The sequence below is a fragment of the Haliaeetus leucocephalus genome, unplaced genomic scaffold (assembly GCF_000737465.1).
Source record: "Haliaeetus leucocephalus isolate CR32 unplaced genomic scaffold, Haliaeetus_leucocephalus-4.0 Scaffold992, whole genome shotgun sequence".
Classification (NCBI taxonomy): Eukaryota; Metazoa; Chordata; class Aves; order Accipitriformes; family Accipitridae; genus Haliaeetus; species Haliaeetus leucocephalus.
In genome coordinates, this window is record NW_010973428.1 from 3,401,133 (window position 1) to 3,423,058 (window position 21,926).

Below are 21,926 nucleotides of genomic sequence, written 5' to 3' on the forward strand. Positions count from 1 at the left end.
CTGCCACTACCCACTGACCTTCTCTCCCTTTCTCTTAATCTCTGAGTTTCACTGCCTAAATGCTGTAGACAGGCCAGGTGATCTACAGCCCCACAACCCCCCACAGCTTACTTTCTGTCTCTCTCAGGAAAGAGAAATGGGCTGTGAGTGAGAGGGTCTGAGTTTCCTCCTAAGCACAGCACTATCCTAATGGATATTTTCAGCTCTGTGACCAAAGTTCTGAAGGGGATATCTTCAAAGTCAGCTGCTTCATTTTTCGAGGCCATTTATCACTAGCAAAGACCTGGATTCACAAAACCCAAGCATTGAAAGCAGTGATCTCCCGGTTTCCCTGTGCAACCAGGGATGCTAACATGCCCAGACAGGGAGTTCAGTTCAGACCTTTATCATCTCCCACTACCCCTTTCCCTATGAACCCAGACCTCTCCGCATGCATGGTAAGAGTTTAATGTACATTTTGAGCTGACAGGGACGAGAAATGAGTCGGGTTAACGTCTGCAGCTTTGGCTGGGGCGTGTTGTGTGTTGGAGATACGCTGCCAGCAGTAATGTCCTGTAGTTCCTCTTTCCATTGCCCATGCAAGAGCAAATCCATTTGAACACAGAGGAGGCACGGCAGCACGTGTGCTGGCACTCATGGAGCCTTGGTGACTTCTCCTTCCAAGTCCAAGGCAGGTACTGGGTGAGCTAACAGGAGCAGAGCTGGGCTGAGCGGTTGGATCTCTGTGCAGCTGAGGAACACAGGGGGTGTTCTGAAAGAAATGACTACAGTAAGGAGGTAACCAGTTTTCAATTTTTTTAATTGAGTACAGCTGCATAGAAATATGTATTCAAACACATACAAAAACATTTACAGAAATAGCAATACAAAAATTGTTAGGTCCTCTCAAGGCCAAGGAGGTATTTACAGAATTATTTACTTAAAGCATACAATGCTCCTGCGCTGTTCTATGCTCAGGATTCCCATCCCCTCAAGTACTAAGTAATATACATATGCCTGGAGATTAAATCAAATGCGTATTAGAAGTGCTGCTTCTGATTTGCATTATTTCAAATACTGAAATTCCAAAGAGAGTTTTTTTTCCTCCTAGGAACTCGCAGTATAAATTACAAGAGCAATTATTTCAAAATGTATATAAGAGATGCATATCAATAAGATGCTGTGCGTAATGAAGAATATGATTTGTTCAGCCTGGCTATTTGAGCATTCTTGTTTTCTGCCAAATGGAAGGGTATGACAGTAAGCCAAACAAGAACAATGTGCAAAGAAAAGAAATTAGAGCACATATAGAAGGCAGTAGCTGGTGTGTTAAGAGACATTGGAGAAACTTATACAAATACAATGAAAAAAAATAAATAGCAGGAAGGAAGTAAACTCATGAATAAAGATAGAAATTAAGAAGTTTAAAATGACTAAACTAGCTGCTGTTTAAATCTGTCTCGAGAAATGAAGATGAGGCACACAGGCATCTAAAAAGTATTGAAGGACATTGCAAATGTAGCTGCTGATATAACAGAAAAAAATCCAATGTAGAAATGAAGAGCTAGACAAATAATGTCAAAGATGTAAACTGTTAGGCAGCAAAAAAAGATTCAAATTTATGTTTGCATGTAAATAAATTACAATATAAAAATAATTTTTCAGCATAAACTTTCCATCATGCAGCAGTGAGTGAGTCCCAGTGTTTTGAAGAGTAAAAACAATCACTAATAGTATTTCCATCTCCTTTTATTTTCTTCCAGAATTTTTAGATGTCAGGTCTCAGATACACTCTTGGCTCCAAAGACATTTTTTTTTTGACCCAAGAACAATAAAGTATTTTTCTTTTTTTTCAGCTTCAGAAAATAAATATGGTTACTCTTTGTCCCAGACATTCTTGGGATATTGGAAGCTGTTACCTTTCTGTAATGCCAGGACAGAAGTGGTTGTTTCAGATGCATGCCCCAAAGGAGTGTTCTTTAAAAAATTGAATAATTAGGGCTTTAGTAACACACTAAGGAGATGCTGGTGTCCTGTCTTTCTGGGCTGCAAAACTGTGATGAGTCTGTAGGACCAGTCTAAGAACTCAAGGCACTTTGTACTATGAAGATGCACAGCTAAGATGAATTTCAAATGACTTTATACTGTCAGTGCCGTACAGAGCAGCATGAATATTTTCTGCTATTTGTGAATAGATTTTCTGGGAAATTAACTTGAGCAAACTGTGGAATGAAACACTGTGGTTTCTCGTAGCCCTAGTGTTGTGTATGCACTTAGCTGAAGTATGCTTCTCTGTCCTTGGTGAGAGGAGCACAGTGGCTTTTTTTTTGGTGATTTGTGGATTATTTTGTATTTCTATTCAGTTCCAGTTCCTGAAGGCATGCATCAGTATAAGAATCTTCATTTCCATTTAGTATAAAATAATCGTTTAGCTCTTACAATTTCAAAGAAATCTTCAAAGAATGAAATATGTAAGCCATGAAGACTCTAAAAAGTCTCTGAAAATATTGTATATTGTAATATCTCTTACTTTGCAAACATGTCTTGCAATTTTATAGTCTGTGCTCATCAAATATTTTGGTTATTGGTAATGTAAAAATCACAGGGACTATCTACTTGAATAAGATGTGAAGAGCCAACAATACACACTTCAACACTGCAAGACTTATGAGGTTGAAGAATCATGGCTTTCAGTACTACGCTTTAGGATAGACACAGAAGAAGTTACTGTTGTACGATGGGTAGCTTTCCTCACCTCAGTTTCTGAGGCAGTAAAAAGGAGTAATTTTTCCTGATCTTGTTTTTACTTTTAATAAATGAGAAAATAGAAAGCTCTTTGCAAAGAGGGTAGTGACCAGTGTGGACTAATATTGGTTGGCTAATGTTGATGGGATAGTGTGAGGTAATCGTGGTGTTGGACAGGAGAAAGGAGCAGCAGTATCTCTTTCCATTATTGTTGAATGGGCTCATTGGCTTTAAATGAGCTTATGTTTCAATACAACAAAAAACCCAAGCCTGGTTAATTAGACTCTGGGATTTCATTTTTTTAAAAAAAAAAAAAGAAGAGAGAGAGAAAAATGAATCTGTCCCTACTGAGCTTCATTACTTTTATTTTTATTTTCTTTTAAGAGAAAAAAGATTTCTACAGAGAAGGCTGTCAAATTAACACTGGTAAGTGCTTCTCTAAGGATTTCCTGAATATACCATTTTAAAAGGTTATCTTATTAAACCAATTCCCATCAGACACTTCTCTGTCAAACCTTCCCTGAAAAATAATCCTTGCTATTTCTGGCGATTGATTAGACAGGCACATAACAAAGGCATGCCTCTCCTCTCTTTGGATATTAGAAAACATAGTCCTAAGCTGGAATTCATTGATGTCTCTGGATTTTGAGTCCTGAGGTAAAGACTTCCCCACAAAAGTAATAAAAACTGAGCTAGCAAATATTACTTTCATTGTCTGCTAATTGCATTAATTTTGTCCCCAAAATCCTATCCTACCTTCCTGTTTTCTTGGCTGGCAGAATTACATGGCACACGTATATAATTTATATACATGACTATAATATGACAGAAGGCTGTCTTTTTGGGGAGTGATATTTTAGTTCCATCATCGTGACATAGTTCCAGTTTCCCTTCTATTGTCTGTACAAAAATACAGTTTCCAAGTCATAATTGAGTTCCTGGTGAAAGTGTTATGATGTTTTAGCACTTATATTTTAGGCAGTTCAAGCATGTCCTTGACCAATACCGGAACAAGTTCTAATTTTGTTCAATAGATGTATTTATTTTTTAAAAATTATTATTCAGAACACAGTCATGCATTTATACCATATTGGATTTCATGTGTCTTGTAGTACAGTTAAACTTGATGTTAATGCAGCAAAGGTAATAAATAACATTGTTGTAGTGATCTCATTCTTTGTACTGGATCAGTCTTCCAGGGACAGTTCTGTTCTTCCTCTGCCAAAACTATGTAGTTCCCATTAATACAATGCCTGTCTCTCACAGCTAATTCTTTTTAACTGATGTGGCATCCTTCTACTTTATTATATTTCAGAAGGGATTAAAATGTAGTTTCCAATGCGCAATCGCTGGCTGCGGATGTGGAGATACTGTCTCTCATACAAAAAATAGTAGCTGATAAAAAATGTCCTTTTCTTCATGTAATTGGCAAGGAGTTTTATGTTTCTGTATCATTTAAATCATGGCAATATCCAGAGGCTTTCATCAAATGAAGTCCCATTAGCTAGACAGGGTGAAATGGTGGAGGTCATGCAGTGTAGAAAGGAAGAATAATTGGGGAAATAACAGACAAGCAGATGGGAAAGAGAAGAGGGTGGGGTGGCAAGGGGTTGCTTAGCCATAGTCGGAGTCACTTTACAGGAGACAGTAAGCGGCCCTATTTCACAGCATCGGAGACTTAGATGGCAAGTGTCACAGGATGAAAACTGATTGGCAAATAGAGTTCATTCCCATTCATGCGAATTCCCCATTGGCTTATATCTGTGGTTATTACTTAGATGATACACAGGTGTCATACCTGCACAGCTCTGCCACCTCCTACCTCTTCCCTCAATAACAACTGCAGACTGAAGTTCACTGCACAAATTTAAAAAATGCATGATGATTTCTAACTAATTAGTAAACAAAGTCTGATTTTTAATTAAAGGTTAATTTGCTGAAAAGCTATATTTTGCTCCATATGTAAAAACGTAATGCTACATTTCATAAAGATAATGTAAAAAAAAATTTTTTTTTCCTGTTCTTTCCATCAGCATTGTTTCCTAAATGTTGTTAAATGGGGCATTGGGTTAAATATTTTTCCTCTCTTACAACTGGAAATAGGATTAATATGTGTTGGATAGATTATGAACTATTTATATTTCAAACAGCATTGACTGTCCTGTAGTAATTTACTACTTCACCTTCCTTCTCCCCCTTCTCCATTAGTTATAATGTCACTTGGCAAATTATGGTATCGCCAGTGTATTTATATACCTGTATTTATATATTTATACACTCTTCTTACTTAAAAACTCTCAAAATATCTTCACGTCCACATTCTTTCCCAACAGTTGTGTGCTCTGCCTGCCATGGACCTTCCAAAAAGGTGATGACCCATGATGAAAGTGACCTTGATATTGTCCTTATATTCCTTCCTTTCTCTAACTGACCAATATTTACTAATGCTGAGCAATCTCATTTATTTTTTGTTCTATCCCTTGGACAAGTAAGTGTTACCAGAACACAGTTAGAGGATTCAGAATCAATCTCATGGTATTCACTAAAGATAAGTGATTTGCTCCACGTAGAATAGCTGCTCCCTCAAAGCTCAGGCTACTATAAGATTGTCCTCTGTGTCTGCTCCTTTTGCATAGGTACCTTAAGCCTACTCATTTATTAGTTCTCAGTGGGGCAGGAAATAAGGAGTTTTAATGCACCAGGAATCAGGTAGAGAGGAAGGTGGAGGACTAAGCACAGGTGGCCATCAGTGGAAGGTAAAAGGCACCCTGGAAAACTCAAACAGTTTTCTGTTCTAAGACAGCAGGAAGCAGCTGAAAGCACTGTGCCTGTTTGGCTTTTAATCACATCTCAGGTTTCTCCTCAGGTAGTACCAACTGTGCAATCTTCCTTTATTTACAGCTTGCAGGTCAGAATACATTAAATCTATAGAGCTCTTTATCTGGCTCTGTCCTTTCCCATTTTTCTTCCCTCATCTCTTCTATCCTTTTGTGAGTAACAGTCATTGTATCCAAATTATTCACATTTGTCCCAAACCAGTATTTTTATTGAAAAGCTATTTTCCTTTATTTTTTCCACTATTCTGCTTTTTGTTTGTTTGTTTGTTTTTAAATGTGCATGTGACTTACCTTGAGGTCCGTAGGTTTTGTTGGTATTTCAATGGATGAATACAGGAAAGTATTTTTTATTTGGAATGCTTCTCTAGAAATAACTTTTTTCCAGTTCTTATGTATAAACATGGATTTAAAAATTTGCATTCAGATTTTGTTGATAGAGGTAGACTAGATTTAGTTTCTTTGAGATGGATTCTTAACCTTTCACATATCATTCAGCCATAGAATAAAAGGAAATAACAAAGCTGGGAACTTGTCAACTTCTCCATGGCTTTGCATTTCCTTTTCTTTCTGATCATCAGGAAATGGCTGTTGGTCCAGTTTGTTGTCATGAGGTTCATTCTCTTTTCTGTCTGCACATGTGTTGCATGCTTGTGGTGACTATAGCAATTGTATTTGTGAAACAGAAACATTAAGAAAGCAATGTTTCCTGTCTCTAAGAGATTTTAAAAATCACTCAAAAAAAAAAAAAAAGCTGAAAACAGAAGGGATGCTTCTGCTGTGGCGTCAGTCAGGTCTTTGATGAATGCCATCAGATGCTCTGCCCAGTGACCTCAACTCTTGGCTGAATGTGGCCACGACCGATGGCTCTCCCCAGCTCGCCTGGCTCGGGCAGAGTCAGACCGAGCCCCGGTGGCAAGGTTCTGCCCTGCCCTGCTCTGCTCTGGGGTCCCCTTCGGCTCCCTCAGGGAGCAGCTGGCTCTTGCAGCACCCTGACAGTGGGCTTTAGTTAATGCTATGTGGTTTTTACTCTTCTGCCTTTCCTTGCCCAGAAATGCAGCGGATTTACTCAAGGGAAGTTTCTGCACAGTGCCTTTTGAATTTTCTTTGCACGTCTCCTGCTACTGCGTGAGGCAAAGTAACAATTATCTATTTTATGTGAGTCCATACCCATTCTTCTCTGGTGGGATTCATGAATGGAAAAGGAAAAATATTTCTCTCTGACTGTGTCATGTAAGAGGAAAGGCAGCTTACACACTCTTTCATGATTGTGCCCTTGTGCAAGAGCTCGACAAAATCAGGTTCTGTTTTTAAAAAGCTTACTTCAGTTTTCCATTAGTTAGCTGTGACATCATCACTAATTAATAAAATTTCATCCTAGGAACACTTTGATTGTTCTGGGGACAATAGATTAATAAAATATAAAAGAAGTTTTGGCTTCCTAAATAAGAGCATAAAGCTTAAGTTACAATAGCAGATTTGTTGTCTCCCTAGTTACATGACTTGTACTTTCTCTAATGACCCAAAGAAGATAGGAATGAGCCAAATTACTTGAGGAGAGACTGCATAGACCATAGAGCTTGCTGAGCTATAATATCTCCAGGGCTCCCTTCCAACCGAAATTATTCCATGACTACATAAATAAAGGGTAAAAGCACAGCCTCTACATCAGAAGCAAAGCCTCCATCCTTTCTTGGGAAAGATGAGCATTAAGAGGAGTTTCCATCAGGAAAACATCTGGTACCAGAAATGATATCCATACCTATTGCCTGGAAGAAGTCTTCCAGTTCAAGTACAGCTTGGGATCTAGAAAGAAAACAGCTGCCCCCTCAATTTTCAGTACAGAACGAACAAATAATAGTCTTGTGTTTCATCCATTTTGAAATTAATCTGATTATGTTGTGTATTAATTTGGTGGTTTGGTAATTTAGACACTTTGAAGAATGCAGGCCTTCTCAGTTGTGACTTTGTTGCATTTTTGTGTTCTTATTTAGTCTAAGGAAATGTCCGTAGTTTATTCAATGGTACATTTACTTAGTTATAGGTTGGCTTGACCATATAAAAAGTATATGGAACTATTTTACTCCTGCAATTTTAAGCATGTTTCAAGTACCTATAAAAATAAATGTAGTCTGAGCAAGATTTTGGCAACTCTTTTTCTAAATGTACATCTGTTCACAATTTTTATTAATGTTTATAACAGATTAGTGAGTTTTATCCTTTTTTCATAATATCTTCAACATACCTTTCGATTAGCATAACTTAGAATGAAACCTGTCGCTTCTAGAAAATCTTTACTTACGTTGTTCTCTCAAACACTTGGATAAGTCTGCATATTAGTCAATTTTTTAATAGAAAAAAAAGATTCAATAGGTGTTTTTTCTAATTCCTAGATAGGCTGGTAGGCAGGTATTGCTGCACGCAAACTCTGTATTTAAGTATGCAGCTCACTACGGCTATTCCATGCCTCAGAAGCCACAAAATGAGGTTACTATGGGATGCAGTGTAATACCATTCAGCTGCTGCACGCTAGCAGGAGCCTGTGTGGACATTTTCCTTACATCAGTGAGTATCTGCCATCCTAGCGCTCTCAGTGATGCCAGCACGATACCTAGAAGGGGTAACACTTGAACAATCTGAATGATGAACTTACAATCTAGTCTTTAATCAGTGGCATTTAAACAAGATGGTGCATTTCAGTGGTTCCTCTGAGCAAGATACCTGATAATTTCCAGTTATATTCTGGACATATCTTGATTTAATATGGATTGGATACCAGACACCTAAATGCCTAAAAGGCTGCTACTGTCCTGCTTGATAAGGCAGATTTTCTTAAGGCGTAGAGGTTAGCTGGGTGATGTTGAACAGAGTTTGGTTTAGGCAGGCAGATGATTGTACTTAGATTTCTTATTTCATATCTGTGTAACTACATGAATAAACATTTATGACTTTAAGAGAGCCATAAGTGCAGAAGAGTAAATCAATAATACTTTTATATATTTTTAAATTGCTCTATAACAGTTGCTTTGGGTCAATTGTAATAGTACTGCCTGAACAAAGCGGATTATTAAAAAAATATTCAATGCATTACACCTATTTTAATGTTCAGCAACTGTCTGTGAAAAGACTGCTTAATTTTCAGGTGAATTCATTGTTCAAAGTCTTCATTGGTTTGCAAGTGGTTCAGGACCTGTTCATTGCAGACACAATGAAATGCTGTGTTAGTAGGTTACTGAAGTCTAATGATTTTATTTATTCTATGAAAGCCTTAAAATATTACTTGATTCTCTCACTGGAAAGGTTTAAGTGCTTACGTGACTCACTAGCATAGTATGAATTGGGTATTTTCCATATCAATACCTAATTTCAAATGAACAATTTATGAATATTTGAGTGGAAATTATCTTATTCATAAACATTCATAGTAATCTGAATGTTCAAGTATCCACAGAAAGTGAAAAAGAAAGAATGGCAGATATGGCCAAATTTAAAATAGCTTTGGCAGAAACAGCTGTTTATGGAAATATTCATCTAATATACGTTAACTTTGATAGCTTCACAAGTTTTGTGATTTTTATCGTGGGTTTAGTCATATTTCACCTTTTGCCTTCCATTTTATTCAGTCTGATGTTTTGAAGCCCATGTTAGTATGCTTTGGTATGGAATGGATAGAGGGCTCTTATCTATGGCTACAGGTTCCTCTGCAGACACAGTTTCACTGGAGGGCTATCAAAGCAATAAGCATTTCCTGCATAAATATGTGTGTAAAGGTTCAGTTTTCAAGCATGAGTGTGGAAATAGCATTCCAGAAACCTTGTACAGGTATGGAAATAGGATATATGCAAACCAGTAATAGCAACCTGATGCAAGGTGTAGGATGTCCTCTTTAGATCTGCATATTTGAAATTTGATTTCCTTTGAAAAAAGGCCTATAAGCTTGGTGCAAATAGGTCTTAAGCATTATCATATGAGATGGCTACAGTAAGGGATGGCTTGAGGGAATCATATAAGAATATATCCACTGAAGGAAAATTCTGGACTATCCTATGAAAGTCAACATCTTGGAGAAATCTAAAGGCTGGTACTCAAGGTATTTTTGAGCTCACACAGTCTGTGTGAAAACGGAGATGGAAACGTGATTCCAAGACATTTCTCTGTTTTCCTGTTCCTCAGCACCTCAACAAACAAAGCAAGGAGAGAAGAAAGGAAATGTGCTTCTCCTTTTTCTGCTTCTGGTTAAGGAAGACACCTATGAATCTTTTAGGAAGCACCACAAATTCACATCCAAGCGTCCAGCAAGCTCTGCTGGAGTGGCAGGGAGCAGAGCGCGCTGTGTCTTTACCTGTTCTCTTTCCTGTATGTGCCTTTCCGTGTATTTCTAGCCTGTCTCCCCTCCATATGGTATCTCTCTTTCCAGTCCTTCAGATCTGGCCCTGAGACTTGAGTGGTTTATAGTTGGCTGGAGCAGAGGTAGGAAGCGCTCTATTCCCCTTTCTGCCTTTGCATGGTTGCACAGAAAAGACCTCAGACTCGAAGACTTTCAGAGAAGGTGGAAGTCTTAACAAGAACATTTCTTTCTAACTATCCTCCCTGAAAAGGGACTACAGTTGAGTTCTCTGTGGCAGGAGCTACCTCTTACTATCTAAGTTCATTCTTCAGTGGAGTCTTTCTGCACGTAATTTGGAGCACAGCAGCAGCAAGGGGATAAAAAAAAAATCCCCAGGAACTGGTACAGAGAAGCAAAGATAAACATCTCTGTTTTCAGATTTGAGTGTATTAGTAAGATGTTAAAAATCTTGGATTTGGCCACACATATTGGAGCCCAGGAGCACCTTATATGAGGCATAATGTTAAGATTAAGGCTTCCTATTTGTGTGTGTTGTTTAAAATTGGGTAGTCTCCTCCTCCCTACACACGTGCTTTCATTTGAAAAAGATATTGCAGTTTCGTGATGCCTCACGTTGTAAATTTCAAATAAGCGGAGCAAGGCTTCAATCCTCTTGACAGTCTGGGGTGAAAGCATGTGTACAGCTTTTGAAAAATTCAGCTATTGCCTTAGAGAATGTATGGTTGCTGGTTTTCCAAGATATGCACCATTGTGCACCCTTGAGAATAGTAAAAACTTTCCTGTGTGAAAGCAGCAACTACATTTACAAAAAGCTGCACATGCCAATCGTGTCAAGAATCTTCACAGTAAAGACTCCCCAAGATCACGCCTGCATGATAGGCAGTTAAATTACATTATGTAAATTGCATGCAAATATATGCACCGCATACGATAATTAAAACTTTCCTAAATACATATTTGCAAAATACAATCCATCATGGTCCATGAGGTTATAATCTACATTTTTTAAATGAGCGGTGCAAAAACTCTGAAAATTCACACAAAAGTGAATGATAATGATTTGAAACATAACGACCTATCATTTATCAACTTAGGTTCTTTGCAGAGTGTCACTCATTCAGAAAAATCCACCGATTCACTAAATAAAACCTGGAAGCCCTTACCAACAATTTGTGCTTGCATAAAATGTAAGAGCTAATGTGCTACTGTGACCGTGCACCTTCAGTAAATGTGGATGGGAAATGAAAAATTGCATATGCAATGTTATGAAACAGGACCTGTCAAGACCAGAAAATTTACTAAGAAATATGACGAAGCGCTTGCAGAAAGTGGCTTTAGGAATTATTTTGAAACTTTGTCTTTCAATTTCTCTCAGAAAATAGCACCTTCTGTAGGACGTTAGAGTTCAAACCATGACAGGTATATGTAGCTGTCTCAAAGGGAGCAGGGTTGACTGATAAATCATACCGGTCTCTTTCTGAGTTACGCTGGTGGTCTGTAGAGATGTCCAGCCCAAGCCCGGACCAGGTCTGACAATCTTTAGTCCGTGACAGGATTACAACCCACAGCGGCATAGTAGTGCTGTGTGAGTTACAAGTCTAAAGGCAGTAACTGCACAGTCTGGCACCAAATGCTCCTCTTGTACCTCCTTTTTGAGGAGGGGGGGACGGGACGACTGTCAAGGCAGCAGTATTTTCTCTCCCTCTTATTTTCCATTGCCCTCCTGGGTGGAGTTTCTGTGGTTTTCTCCTCCTGCTTCCATTTTGCACAGCTGATATTCCCAAGATGCTTTCAGCTGATTTGAGTCAGGACTGACCTGTGAAGGTCAATATCTAGGAGAAATCTAAAGGCTGGAATTCAAGGTACATTTGAGCCCCACACAGTTTGTGGGGAAAGGGAACAGGTACACATCTCACAGTACCTTGTGATGCCTGCTGCAAAAGACAGGCAGCTTGGGAAGGTGATGACTCCTGCCTACCTCATCTATGCCTGCAGGAGCAAAACTGCTGGCCTAGAAACCTCTTTTTTTTTCTTTCAGCTGACAAGATTTAGTGAATTTGATTCTTCTGGTTTTAAGGAGGTCAGTCAGTACTCAGCAAGCCTTAGGTTTTAGTGTGACAGTATACAGCCTTTCAGCTTGGTCTTGCCAGCAGTGAGATACAGGCTTCTCTGTAGCCATGGGACTAATCTCTGAAGATTGCCAGGACTTGCCACACATGTAAAAGTAAAACTATGCTTTTTAAAATTCCTGGTTTGGCAACTGAGGAAAGCTCTCCCACCTTTCAATGCAAATATGTAGCACTTGCAGAACAAATGAGTGCAAAAATGGCCTTTTTTTCTCCTGTTTGAAATAATGCTCATTAACAGTAACAATCAGCACCTTTCAGCTGACATTGGTGATCACTGGGATTGCCTGCTAATGCATAAGCCTAAGGAGGAAAGTCACTTTGCAAGTTGCTGATTTGTGAATATTGGACAGTTTCAATTTTCTTTACATGGCATCTTCTTTTTGAGGCATGTGTTACACAGACACTATTGCCAGAGAATAGGTCATCCTCCTTCACAATAAGCTAAGTTGTACAACTCCAGCATGCAGGCAGGAGAATCTGTGCTGGATTTTCTGATGGGGCTCTGTAAGAGAAGACTTTCATAAAAAGAGAAAATTGAATTTGCAGGCTTCCAGGTCTGACCAGCTCTGGAAATCCAGGGCATTGGCATTTATCAGAACCAAATAACAAATTATTTAAACTCCACTTATCACTATTTAGGGGTTTACAGCATTTTGAAATGCCTCTAAAGCAGTGTCTGACCACCACACAGAAAGATGATTTTGCAAAAAGCACTTTACAAGTAAAATGTCCAGCTTTTTATTTATATAATCCAACATATAATAATTGTCCTTAAAAAAAAAGATATTGACATATATAACAAAATGGCATGGCACTTTGCTGAATGTTGAATTCTTTTCGTGGTGCTGTCCTCATATTTAAATCTATTAGAACTTTATCGTAACAGCAGGCCAGCTGACAGCCTTGAGAGCAATGATAAAAAGGCATTCAGGAATGTGCTCTGTGGGAATGTATACTGATGTGACAAGGAAATTATATTGACATGTGCTTTAGTTTTGTTGAAAGGAGAGAAAGGCAAGAATGTAGACTCTGATCCTTTTGTGTGACAGTTATGGTCACCTGGGGCCCTGCTACCCTACCTGAGTGGGATATCTGCAGGAAGCGTCTGTGAAGCTTGAAAGTTTGAAACTAGTGTTTCCAATTTACATTGGTATAGCTACATATAACATTGTTTTCAAAGTGGATAAAAATATCCACTAGCACAGGAACAGAACCTGTACAAACAAAAAAGAGAGATGGAAATTATTTTAATATGATTGATTTGGTTTTATAATGACAAGAATATCTGCCATAGGCAGAAGGATTATTGCAAAAATAATTCACTTCGCATTTTAAAGGGCTTTTTGCTCTTAATTTCTTTTATATATTTTATGACTTGGCCGATACAGCATAAACCACCCCCCCACCTTATCACGAATGCAAACTTCTTAAGAAAACATTACCTTAGCTAATGCAAAGGGAGTTGACAAAGCTGCTAATGATGCAGCCCTTCAGACAGAGGAGTCTAAATCAGTTGCCCCCTACAGCTTTGGGCCATCAGATCAAGCCTTGTAAGGGTGCAGGAATCAAATTGTCAGTCAGTGTCCATGACTGCCAAGCATGTTTCATTTTGTTTACCTGTGAAAGGATCCTTCCTCCTACAGTAATCACAAGGCAAGTAGTCTTCATAAACAACAGCATGTTTTCTTTTTGCATGTTTGCTTATTTAGAAAAAGCATCTGAAATAGAAATGCTCTGAGTGCAGTGTGGGGAAGCAGAGCTGCTGCTGCATAGTTTAAGAGTTAAGTCCTGAGGAGATGAAAATAGAAAGCCTGATTGCTGGTTGTCTCATCAGCCCTTGTGAAAAGCAGCTGACAGTGTTCATGTTTGGAAGAGGAGAGGAAATTGGAAATCTATTACATTTCTCCTGGTATTTCAGTCACCGGCATTATATGTGTCTGCAATTCAGAAAATACAGAGAGGCTAAGATGCTGAGGCCACAATTCAGAAATGTCCATTGTGACACATTAGCATAATAGTAAACTGGTTAAGAAAAAAATAGCTTTGTTTCTTCAAACTCAGGCTGTGATAATGGGAAATAGGAATTCTGAAGCTAGGTGGGGTAGCTCTGGGCTTTTTCCCTTTCTGCTTGATTTTTGTTTGTGACTGAATGCTGAAATTTGGATTTGGCATCATGAATGTCAGCCATCAGACTGGGACTTGGACCAAGAGTAGCTTGCAGAATATCAGTGACCATTTCGATTGTGATAACCACCACAGACCCCTAACAAAAGCAGTTGGTTCTTTCTCTCCTAAGAGCGAACAGAGTGGTTGCTCGTTTGACACCCACACCCTTGTCCCTCACTGTTTCTGTCTTCACACTTTAAACCCCCTCACAGAGCTTCAGATCAACTGTTGCACAAGATACCTGGCATGTTTCAAGGCCAGAGTCACACAAAGCTTACAATGAACACTCATCAGGGAAGGCAGTTTGGGTGATGGATATTGGGCCACCTCCTGAAATCTTGAGTAAAGGCACACAGAAAGATGGTTTTGCAAAAAGCGCTACGTGTGGTGCTACTTGCTACTCAGCAGGATAAAAGAAGGAAAGTAGGTGGAAAGTACTCGATTCTGACAACAAAAGAATAGTATGCGCTGCCTTTTTTTAATGAGATTTCATTTTTCGGTTGAATCAGCTATTGGTCTTGTGATTCTGTCACTGACATGCACAGTCATCTGGACTTCAGTATCATGCTGCTGCCCAGCATTAGAAATGTAAATTTTTTAACATTGTCTTTTGGAACACTATCCATTTATTCATATGGCACTAAGGATGCACAGTTCCCAAACAATCCTTTTTTTTTTATATACACACACACACACATACATGCAGTAAAAAGGAGTATAGGCAGAGATTATAACAAGATCTTTGGTCTCTGATAATCCTCCCACGGCTGCTGGTAGGGCTGCCTTGGCCCCCATAGGGCACCTTCCAGCACAGCCAGCCTGCAGCCGCCAGGATGGCAGGGGTCCCCTAAGACTCGGGTTTGCTTCCTTGACTTTACTGAAAGTAGAGCAAAGCTCCCATACGAACTTCAACACATATGAATTTTTTCTCTGATTCCAGTGCCTTTTCTTCACGTTTCGCTGCACGCTAAACTTATCAGACGGATTTAATAATTTGAGGAGTTGAAGAGAGAACAAAAACATTTGGGGCCAGAAAAAGACAAAGACACATTAGGTGACAATCTGGGTTCCAATTTAGGGGAACTTTTCCATCAGCTGTCCTCAGAGAACTTGAAATACACTTTCTCTTGCACTGCAGAGTTGCTCTGCTTTGCCTTCAGAGTGAATGTGGCAATTTTCCAAGCTAAACTTACAGGGGAGGGGAAATAAATCACTCTAGTGTTTGGCTGGTAGGAATCCAAGCAGTAGAGGAACTACCTCCTTTCTAGAAAGTCTTGTAAAAAATGGCCAGATTTACTTAATCTTTTCGACACACTAATGTTTCTGCTTGAGTCTACAGTTTGCAAGCCATAAACATTGTGACAAATAATGAAGTAATCATGCAATTAGGACTCAATTACTTATGCTGTAAGAGTGACCTTTTGCTTGTTTTTCTCCCACGTAAGAAGAAATAAATATTGTGTCGTCTTCTCCTCTCTGGTGCTAGTTTACAGCTTGAACCATCTGAAATCCAGAAAGTTTGTTCTCCTGGTCTTACCTCTGTAGGGTTATCTAGACCATGGTCTGTTGTGAGGCAGTCAGGGTGCACGGTACGTTCTCCTAGTTGCCCTCAGCATACGGACAGGTGAGGAGGGGGGGATGCAGAGAGGATGAGCTGTGGCTTCTTTCCCTCTCCCAAACTCAAGGCAGTCTAGTGGGGCAGGGAGCAGGGATGGACAAATCGTGGCTTTTGAAAGCTGTGTGCTCCTGTGGCAATTCAAGCGCAGCTGTCAGGCCAAGGCTGTGCCACGTGCTTGTCGTTCAGGCTAGATCGGTACGAGGGCAGGAGCTGGGTAACCCGCAGCGCTGGCTGTAGGAAGAAGTGACCCAGCAGGTGCTGCTGGGTTCTGCCTGGCAGAGAGAGCAACTTTGGGATACCGCATGGTGCCCAGCCCTTTTCCACAGCGGGGACTCTTCAGCCATCACTGTGTCCCTCTCGTGACCTGCTCCCTGTGCCTCCCCCTCCTCTCCGCTCTCGTACCGCAGGTGAGGTTGCAGCACGCACACACGCCTGTCTCATGCTGCTTGGCTGTATGAAGATACGGGTCAGTGGTTTGTAGGCTCAGAAATTCTGGGCAGTTCTACTGCAGGGCATTGGCAAAGGGGGAAACAGAGAAGAAATCCTGGCTTGACGGTGCCACGGAGTGCCATCTTGAAGTATAACTTTGTAAGTCCCCAGGCCCGGGTTGAAAGGAAACTGTCGATCGCTCACTCAGTGGGCTGACAGATATCCCATGTCGTATATAACTTCTTGTAATGGAGGCTTGGGTTGTGTGTCCCATAGAGAAAGCATTCAGTACATAGGCTTTTCTGTATTTCCATGGAGACCTGCCATTTTTTCCAGGTGCCTACAGCACAGAGGCAGCAGTTAACATGAATGGCAGCTGAACCATGCGGCTGCTCAGCCTGGTGGCTGGGGGCCAAAGACTCACACGTGCCAATGCATAGTCGCTTTATACCTGTTTGACAGAGCTTGCTACTTCATATCTGGTCTATTTTCCATTGTGGAGTCCCAGGCACATCTCTGCCGTCTCACATCTATGCCCTCAGCTGGTACGGTCTGCACCCCAATGCTCTTCTGAAGGCTGTGTGAGAGGCTCCTATCAAGGACTGTCTTTCAGTCTGTCTGGGGTGCAGGATGTGAAACCTCTTTTGGGTGAAACAGAGACTTCTCTCTTAGTGGTCAATCACATTTTTTCTCTTGAGCTCTTTGCCACTGGAAGTGCTTCATCTGTCTGATTTTCACAGCAGCAGTGCCGCTGATTTGATTGTGAGTGGATAGAGCTAGATCTGAGGTGCCAGGATAATCTATTTCTCTCATGACATGCCCAGCATATTAAAATTAAGCAATGGCCCTGACTTACATTTGCACTTAAATTAGACTGTAATAGCACTGTTCTTAGGGGACCCTAATAAGAACTGGAGAATGACACTAAATCGATGGACTTCTTGTTAAAAGAAATAAACTAAAACTCAGATGCTAAGCCCAATGGACTTTGTTCAAACCTGTTAAAATAGACTTTCCATGAAATAATGTTGTCAAGAAAGGGTTTTATCTTCAGGTTTTTAAAAGTATCTCTTACATGAATAAGCAGAGGAATAAAATAGAAAGCTATCATTTGCTTAAAAAAAAAAAAAAGAGGAGGAGGGAAAAAAAAAGCATATTATCACAAATCCCATGTAGTGCAAGAATAGCATGTGGTTTTCTTTTTAGTTTGGTCAACTTTATTGAGTATTCTTATTCCATTCTCTTCCAACACAATGCATTTCTCACTTTATGTTTGATGTGAATTATTCTTCTAGCTGTAAGATCTATGCATGCTGAGATCTCTTCTGCAGAACACCCAGGATCCTGGCTCAGTTCCTTTGCATCGATATTGATTCTTTCAGTTTCCCTCCCTTACAGGACAGCCTAAATAAGGCAGAATCTCTTCAGTTGTAAAGGCATCACACCAGAAGCTATGCCCAAAAACCCTTTCCAGAGGGACAAGGATAAATCCTCATCGTTCCAAATGTGTTAATGAGGACTCTGCCTGAAATCAGTCAGACTGCTCATTACAAGTCTCCATCACTGTGCTTTCTTCTTTCCCTCTCTGCCTGAATTTTAGATGTACCTTTAGATTCCCCCTTAATCACTTGCTTCCAAGGGTGTTGGCCTGCCTTTGGCTGGTCGATTTTTCAAAACAAGCTACCTGTCTTTGTGTAATAAGTGCTTTTCTGCCTCTTTTCAGTGATGGTTGGGCAGACAGAGATGAAGTCATTGAAGGTTATGAGCCTGAAGCAAACGGAGGCATCACTATCAAACTGCAGTCTCCAGAGGTCTTGTCATTTGATGACTACTATCTGAAGCTGCGTCTGGACACCAACACCCGCAACCCCTGGTTTCCTGAGTTCTGGCAGCACAGATTTCAGTGTCGCATCCCGGGGCACCCACTAGAGAATCCCAACTTTGAGAAGAACTGCACTGGTAACCTGTTAACTATTTTCCTGTTTGAATCTGTGCTCTGGCAAAAATTTGTCTTTGGGGTTTTTGGTCTTTTTTTTTTTTTTTTTTTTTTTTTTTTTTTTAAATTTATAAATCACTGGTGAAAAGTGCCACCCCCAAATCGTACAGATATAAATCCCAGCTCTGGCAGGAGAATGTCTGGCACTGGTTGCACAGCCTCCTCTCAATTTAGTTCTGCTCTGTTATAGAGTGACTTGTTGCCTTTTCATGTTTTAGGGCTATGCTGAGGTTGACAAGTGTGTCCAAATTTGTAATAAGTAACCATTACATTTTAACAAAAATAGGAACAAATTTAAACTTTTTTTCTCAAAGTCACCTTTTCTGATCAGCTGAATAATCAGGAAATTCACACAAAATATTATGGCAAAAACCAAATTTTAAAGAAAATTTATGAGTCTTAAAATTGACCGGTCATCTCCTTCACCCTTTCTTTTCTTCACCCATTAAAACTTTAATAGTTTGTTTCCTCTATGTAGCACTTGTACAAAAAACATGCTGTCCTACAGATAGAAGTAACTCTCAACTCATAGCAAGAGAAGTGTATCTGTACATAAACAGGTTTTCTCTTCCATGGCAAAATCTGAGAAAATAAACTAAAATGTTTTAGTAAGATTAAATTTATTAGTAAATTGAGTGAGAGGTGATCACTTTTCTGTAAAATACTTGCTGAATAACTTTTGCAAATTTTTTTTTTGTAGTTTGTAAATATTTCATTTCTAGTCAAAAAGGTATACTCTGATAGTAAGGAAGTTATTCCATTAGAAACAAAACTAATGAAGCCTGGCTTCCTATGGATTTCTGTCCTATTCTTTACATCTGTACCTCCTCTAACCTGTAACAGTAACCTCAGTTGGTCTGCATGTGCTCCCTGAACTGAATTCCCATAGTGTTTCCAGTTCGTCCCTTCTCCATCAGTAACCCTTCTTAAAAACAGTTTCCACGTTACCTTTTGTTTCCCCCCGCAGTTCTCTTATTAACAGCTGAGACACACCGCCAGATACTGTCACTGACTCACAACTGGCCTGATGTGCTGACTGGGAGACAGGTGGCCCATCTGGGTGCTGAGGGGCTAATGACAAGCCAGATGGGCTAAATAAATGTTAAGGTTATACTGTTGTTTTTTCCTTAAGGGAGTCATTAACTTTGGACTCTACCAAAATGTTGATTTATGTTATCTATATTTAATTGGCTTTGAGAGTGCTTCAGCTCAGACAAAAGAGTTAATATAGGTCAACAAGGGCAGATATTACTAAGGAGAAGTTGAATGATGGATGCACAGTGCAAATGCATAGCTTGCTTTCTGAAGAAAAGAAGCTTAAAATTGCATTGTTTTCTTCATTCCGTTCACATAAATACATTTCATGCTCATACTCTATAAAAAGGTCTCGTTTCTGAGGAATCTCAGCAGCTGTTGTAAACACGGGTAGCTTGTTATCCAGCCTCTGTTTGGTTATGAAACTAAAAACTTTAGTCTGAACCAGCATAGTCATTCTTCGTCTGCTGCATCAAAGGCAAATACCAGGTGGCGAGTTCAAAACAGCCGAGATGGGCTACTTCTGCACAGAATGTGTAGATGCGTTTTGAGACAGCGGTTGCTGTAGACTCTAAAATTGTACTTGAGCCAAAAAGCTGTTAAACAAATTCATGGAAGAAAAACAATAAGGGCTGTCTTGTGGGAAAAAACCTAAACTAAACCACCCCAAACTGGCTCAGGACATCCCAGGGTTGAAGCCACCGGACATCGGAGAGGGTGCTGCAGAGGTACTGTTACACGCCTGCCCTGGTGTTCTGTGCTTCTCGAGGTGTCAGGTATCAGAGACAGGAACTACTACGTTCTGATAATGCTAGTGAAACACAAAAATATTTCTCTACATTTGTAGACTCTGACACTTAATAGTCACAATGCAGGCACTCAAACATCTTTCCCTCCTCTAAAAAGCTGTAAGTTTTTTTGCGTGAAGCCTCAAAATGTGCGATACTTTTTAAGCTTTGCTGAAAAGCAATCAGCTCTTAAATTCGGTGGTGAACCACTGATAACCCTCAGGCTTATCACACACAACTAAGAAGTTCCCAAATGTCTCAGATCACCAAAGGGAAGCACCACAAGGTATCTATTCCCAATAATGGCATACCTACAGAATAGAGACCTACATGTCCCCAGTGAGTCTAGGGGCAATAAAATACTGTATTTATTTTTCTTTAACTGTGCAGAGCTGACTGGTGACTATCTGGCACCACCAAGCTTTCTGCACACATATCTTTATCTGACCTTTCTGCAGGGTTAAGAATGTCACTTCAAATACTAACAGCTTCAAAGCTTGCTGGTGCAGCCTTTCTCTCCAAGCAGGTCTAGTCTGACAGTGCCAAGAAACTGCCTTCTTTACTTCTCGCAGGTTTGGAGACAGGCCTTTTCACAAACTCTCTGTAAAAAAAGGAGTCTGAATTGCCTCTTCCCTCCTCCACAAAGTATCTCCATGCACCGATTTGAAGGAGAGAATCCATGCTGCTCAATAAATAATAAGCATTAATATTTGAAATCCACTAAAAGTGCCAATAGACGAAGTTCTGACTTCTTTGTGGTGCTACAAATTTAAGTACTGCTGCTACTACTGCATCACCCCAGGAAAATTATCAGTATTCAATACTTGTATCAAGCGTCTTAACTCCATTATATCTGAGAGCTTTCACTCTTACCTCACAGTATTCCATCTGTATTCCTGTAACAAGGTACGTAGGGTCCTGCATTATGGAAAAAGCCGAGTCCCCTGTGGTTCCAGGAGTCCATGCACATTATTAGCATGCGTTGTGACTATCTCTGGGTCCTGATCTGTCCTGTGTTCCAGAAGTGCACTGGTAGTCCTTACTGAGAACAAAGTACACCCGTACTTTTGCATAGACAGAAATTGATTCAAAGGCAGTAGACTGCTCATGTTCATCTTCCGTGTGTGGAGCATTAACATCTCGGGAAACTAATGAAAAAGAAAGCCAAGGACAAAAATACTTGTGATATTTAGGGGAGCCTAGTGTATTTGTATTTACCCAGCAGTGGGTTGCCTAGAGCAGCCAGAAACAAAAAAAGAGAAAGCAGTGTTGTTCTCTGACTACCTTATTAAAAAAAAAGATTCAGAATACTTGGACCTATCCATTTTGAAAAGGAATCTAATTACAAAGTTTGTATTTGAGAATCTTCAATTACTGCCTGCCCAGTATAATTTGCTCATATGCAACCTAATCACTTTACTGAGTGATTTATTCAGAATTGCCACTGGAATGTGAAGTTCAATTTTCAGCATTCATGGATAGGCAAGGACTTCTTCTCGAGCAATTACAGCTGCAATTTCTCACACCCTGTTACTGTTGAGTCAGCACTTGCTTAGGATTGCAGGCTCTCTATGAAGCAAGGGGAAACCAGTTCCTAGAAATCCCCCTTCTCTGATGACAGGAATTACTGCTTGAATTCCCTCATTCAGTCCCTGAGAAGACTGATGCTGTCCTTCAGGAATTCTCATGTTACACTGAGATCTGAATGTATATGCATATTTTGGGGGGAAAAAAGTCTATCTGGTCTAGACACTACTGGAAGGAAGCAAGTCCAGGTGCATTCTACTCTGTGAAGTCTGTGGGATGCCTAACAACTGGCCACATTTTCAGAATAGCTTATCTGGAGGTACTAGGGCTAT

General features: G+C 39.9%; 1 protein-coding gene across 3 annotated transcripts in view; it reads left to right on the forward strand.

The window, feature by feature from the left end:
• Window positions 1-21,926, forward strand: part of GRM1 (glutamate receptor, metabotropic 1) — a 192,368-nt gene that overhangs the window by 106,211 nt on the left and 64,231 nt on the right. For all 3 annotated transcript variants that reach the window (XM_010584507.1, XM_010584509.1, XM_010584510.1), the window contains exon 3: window positions 17,972-18,207. In XM_010584507.1, coding sequence (XP_010582809.1) covers window positions 17,972-18,207 — 236 coding nt within the window. The remainder of the gene's footprint in view (window positions 1-17,971; window positions 18,208-21,926) is intronic.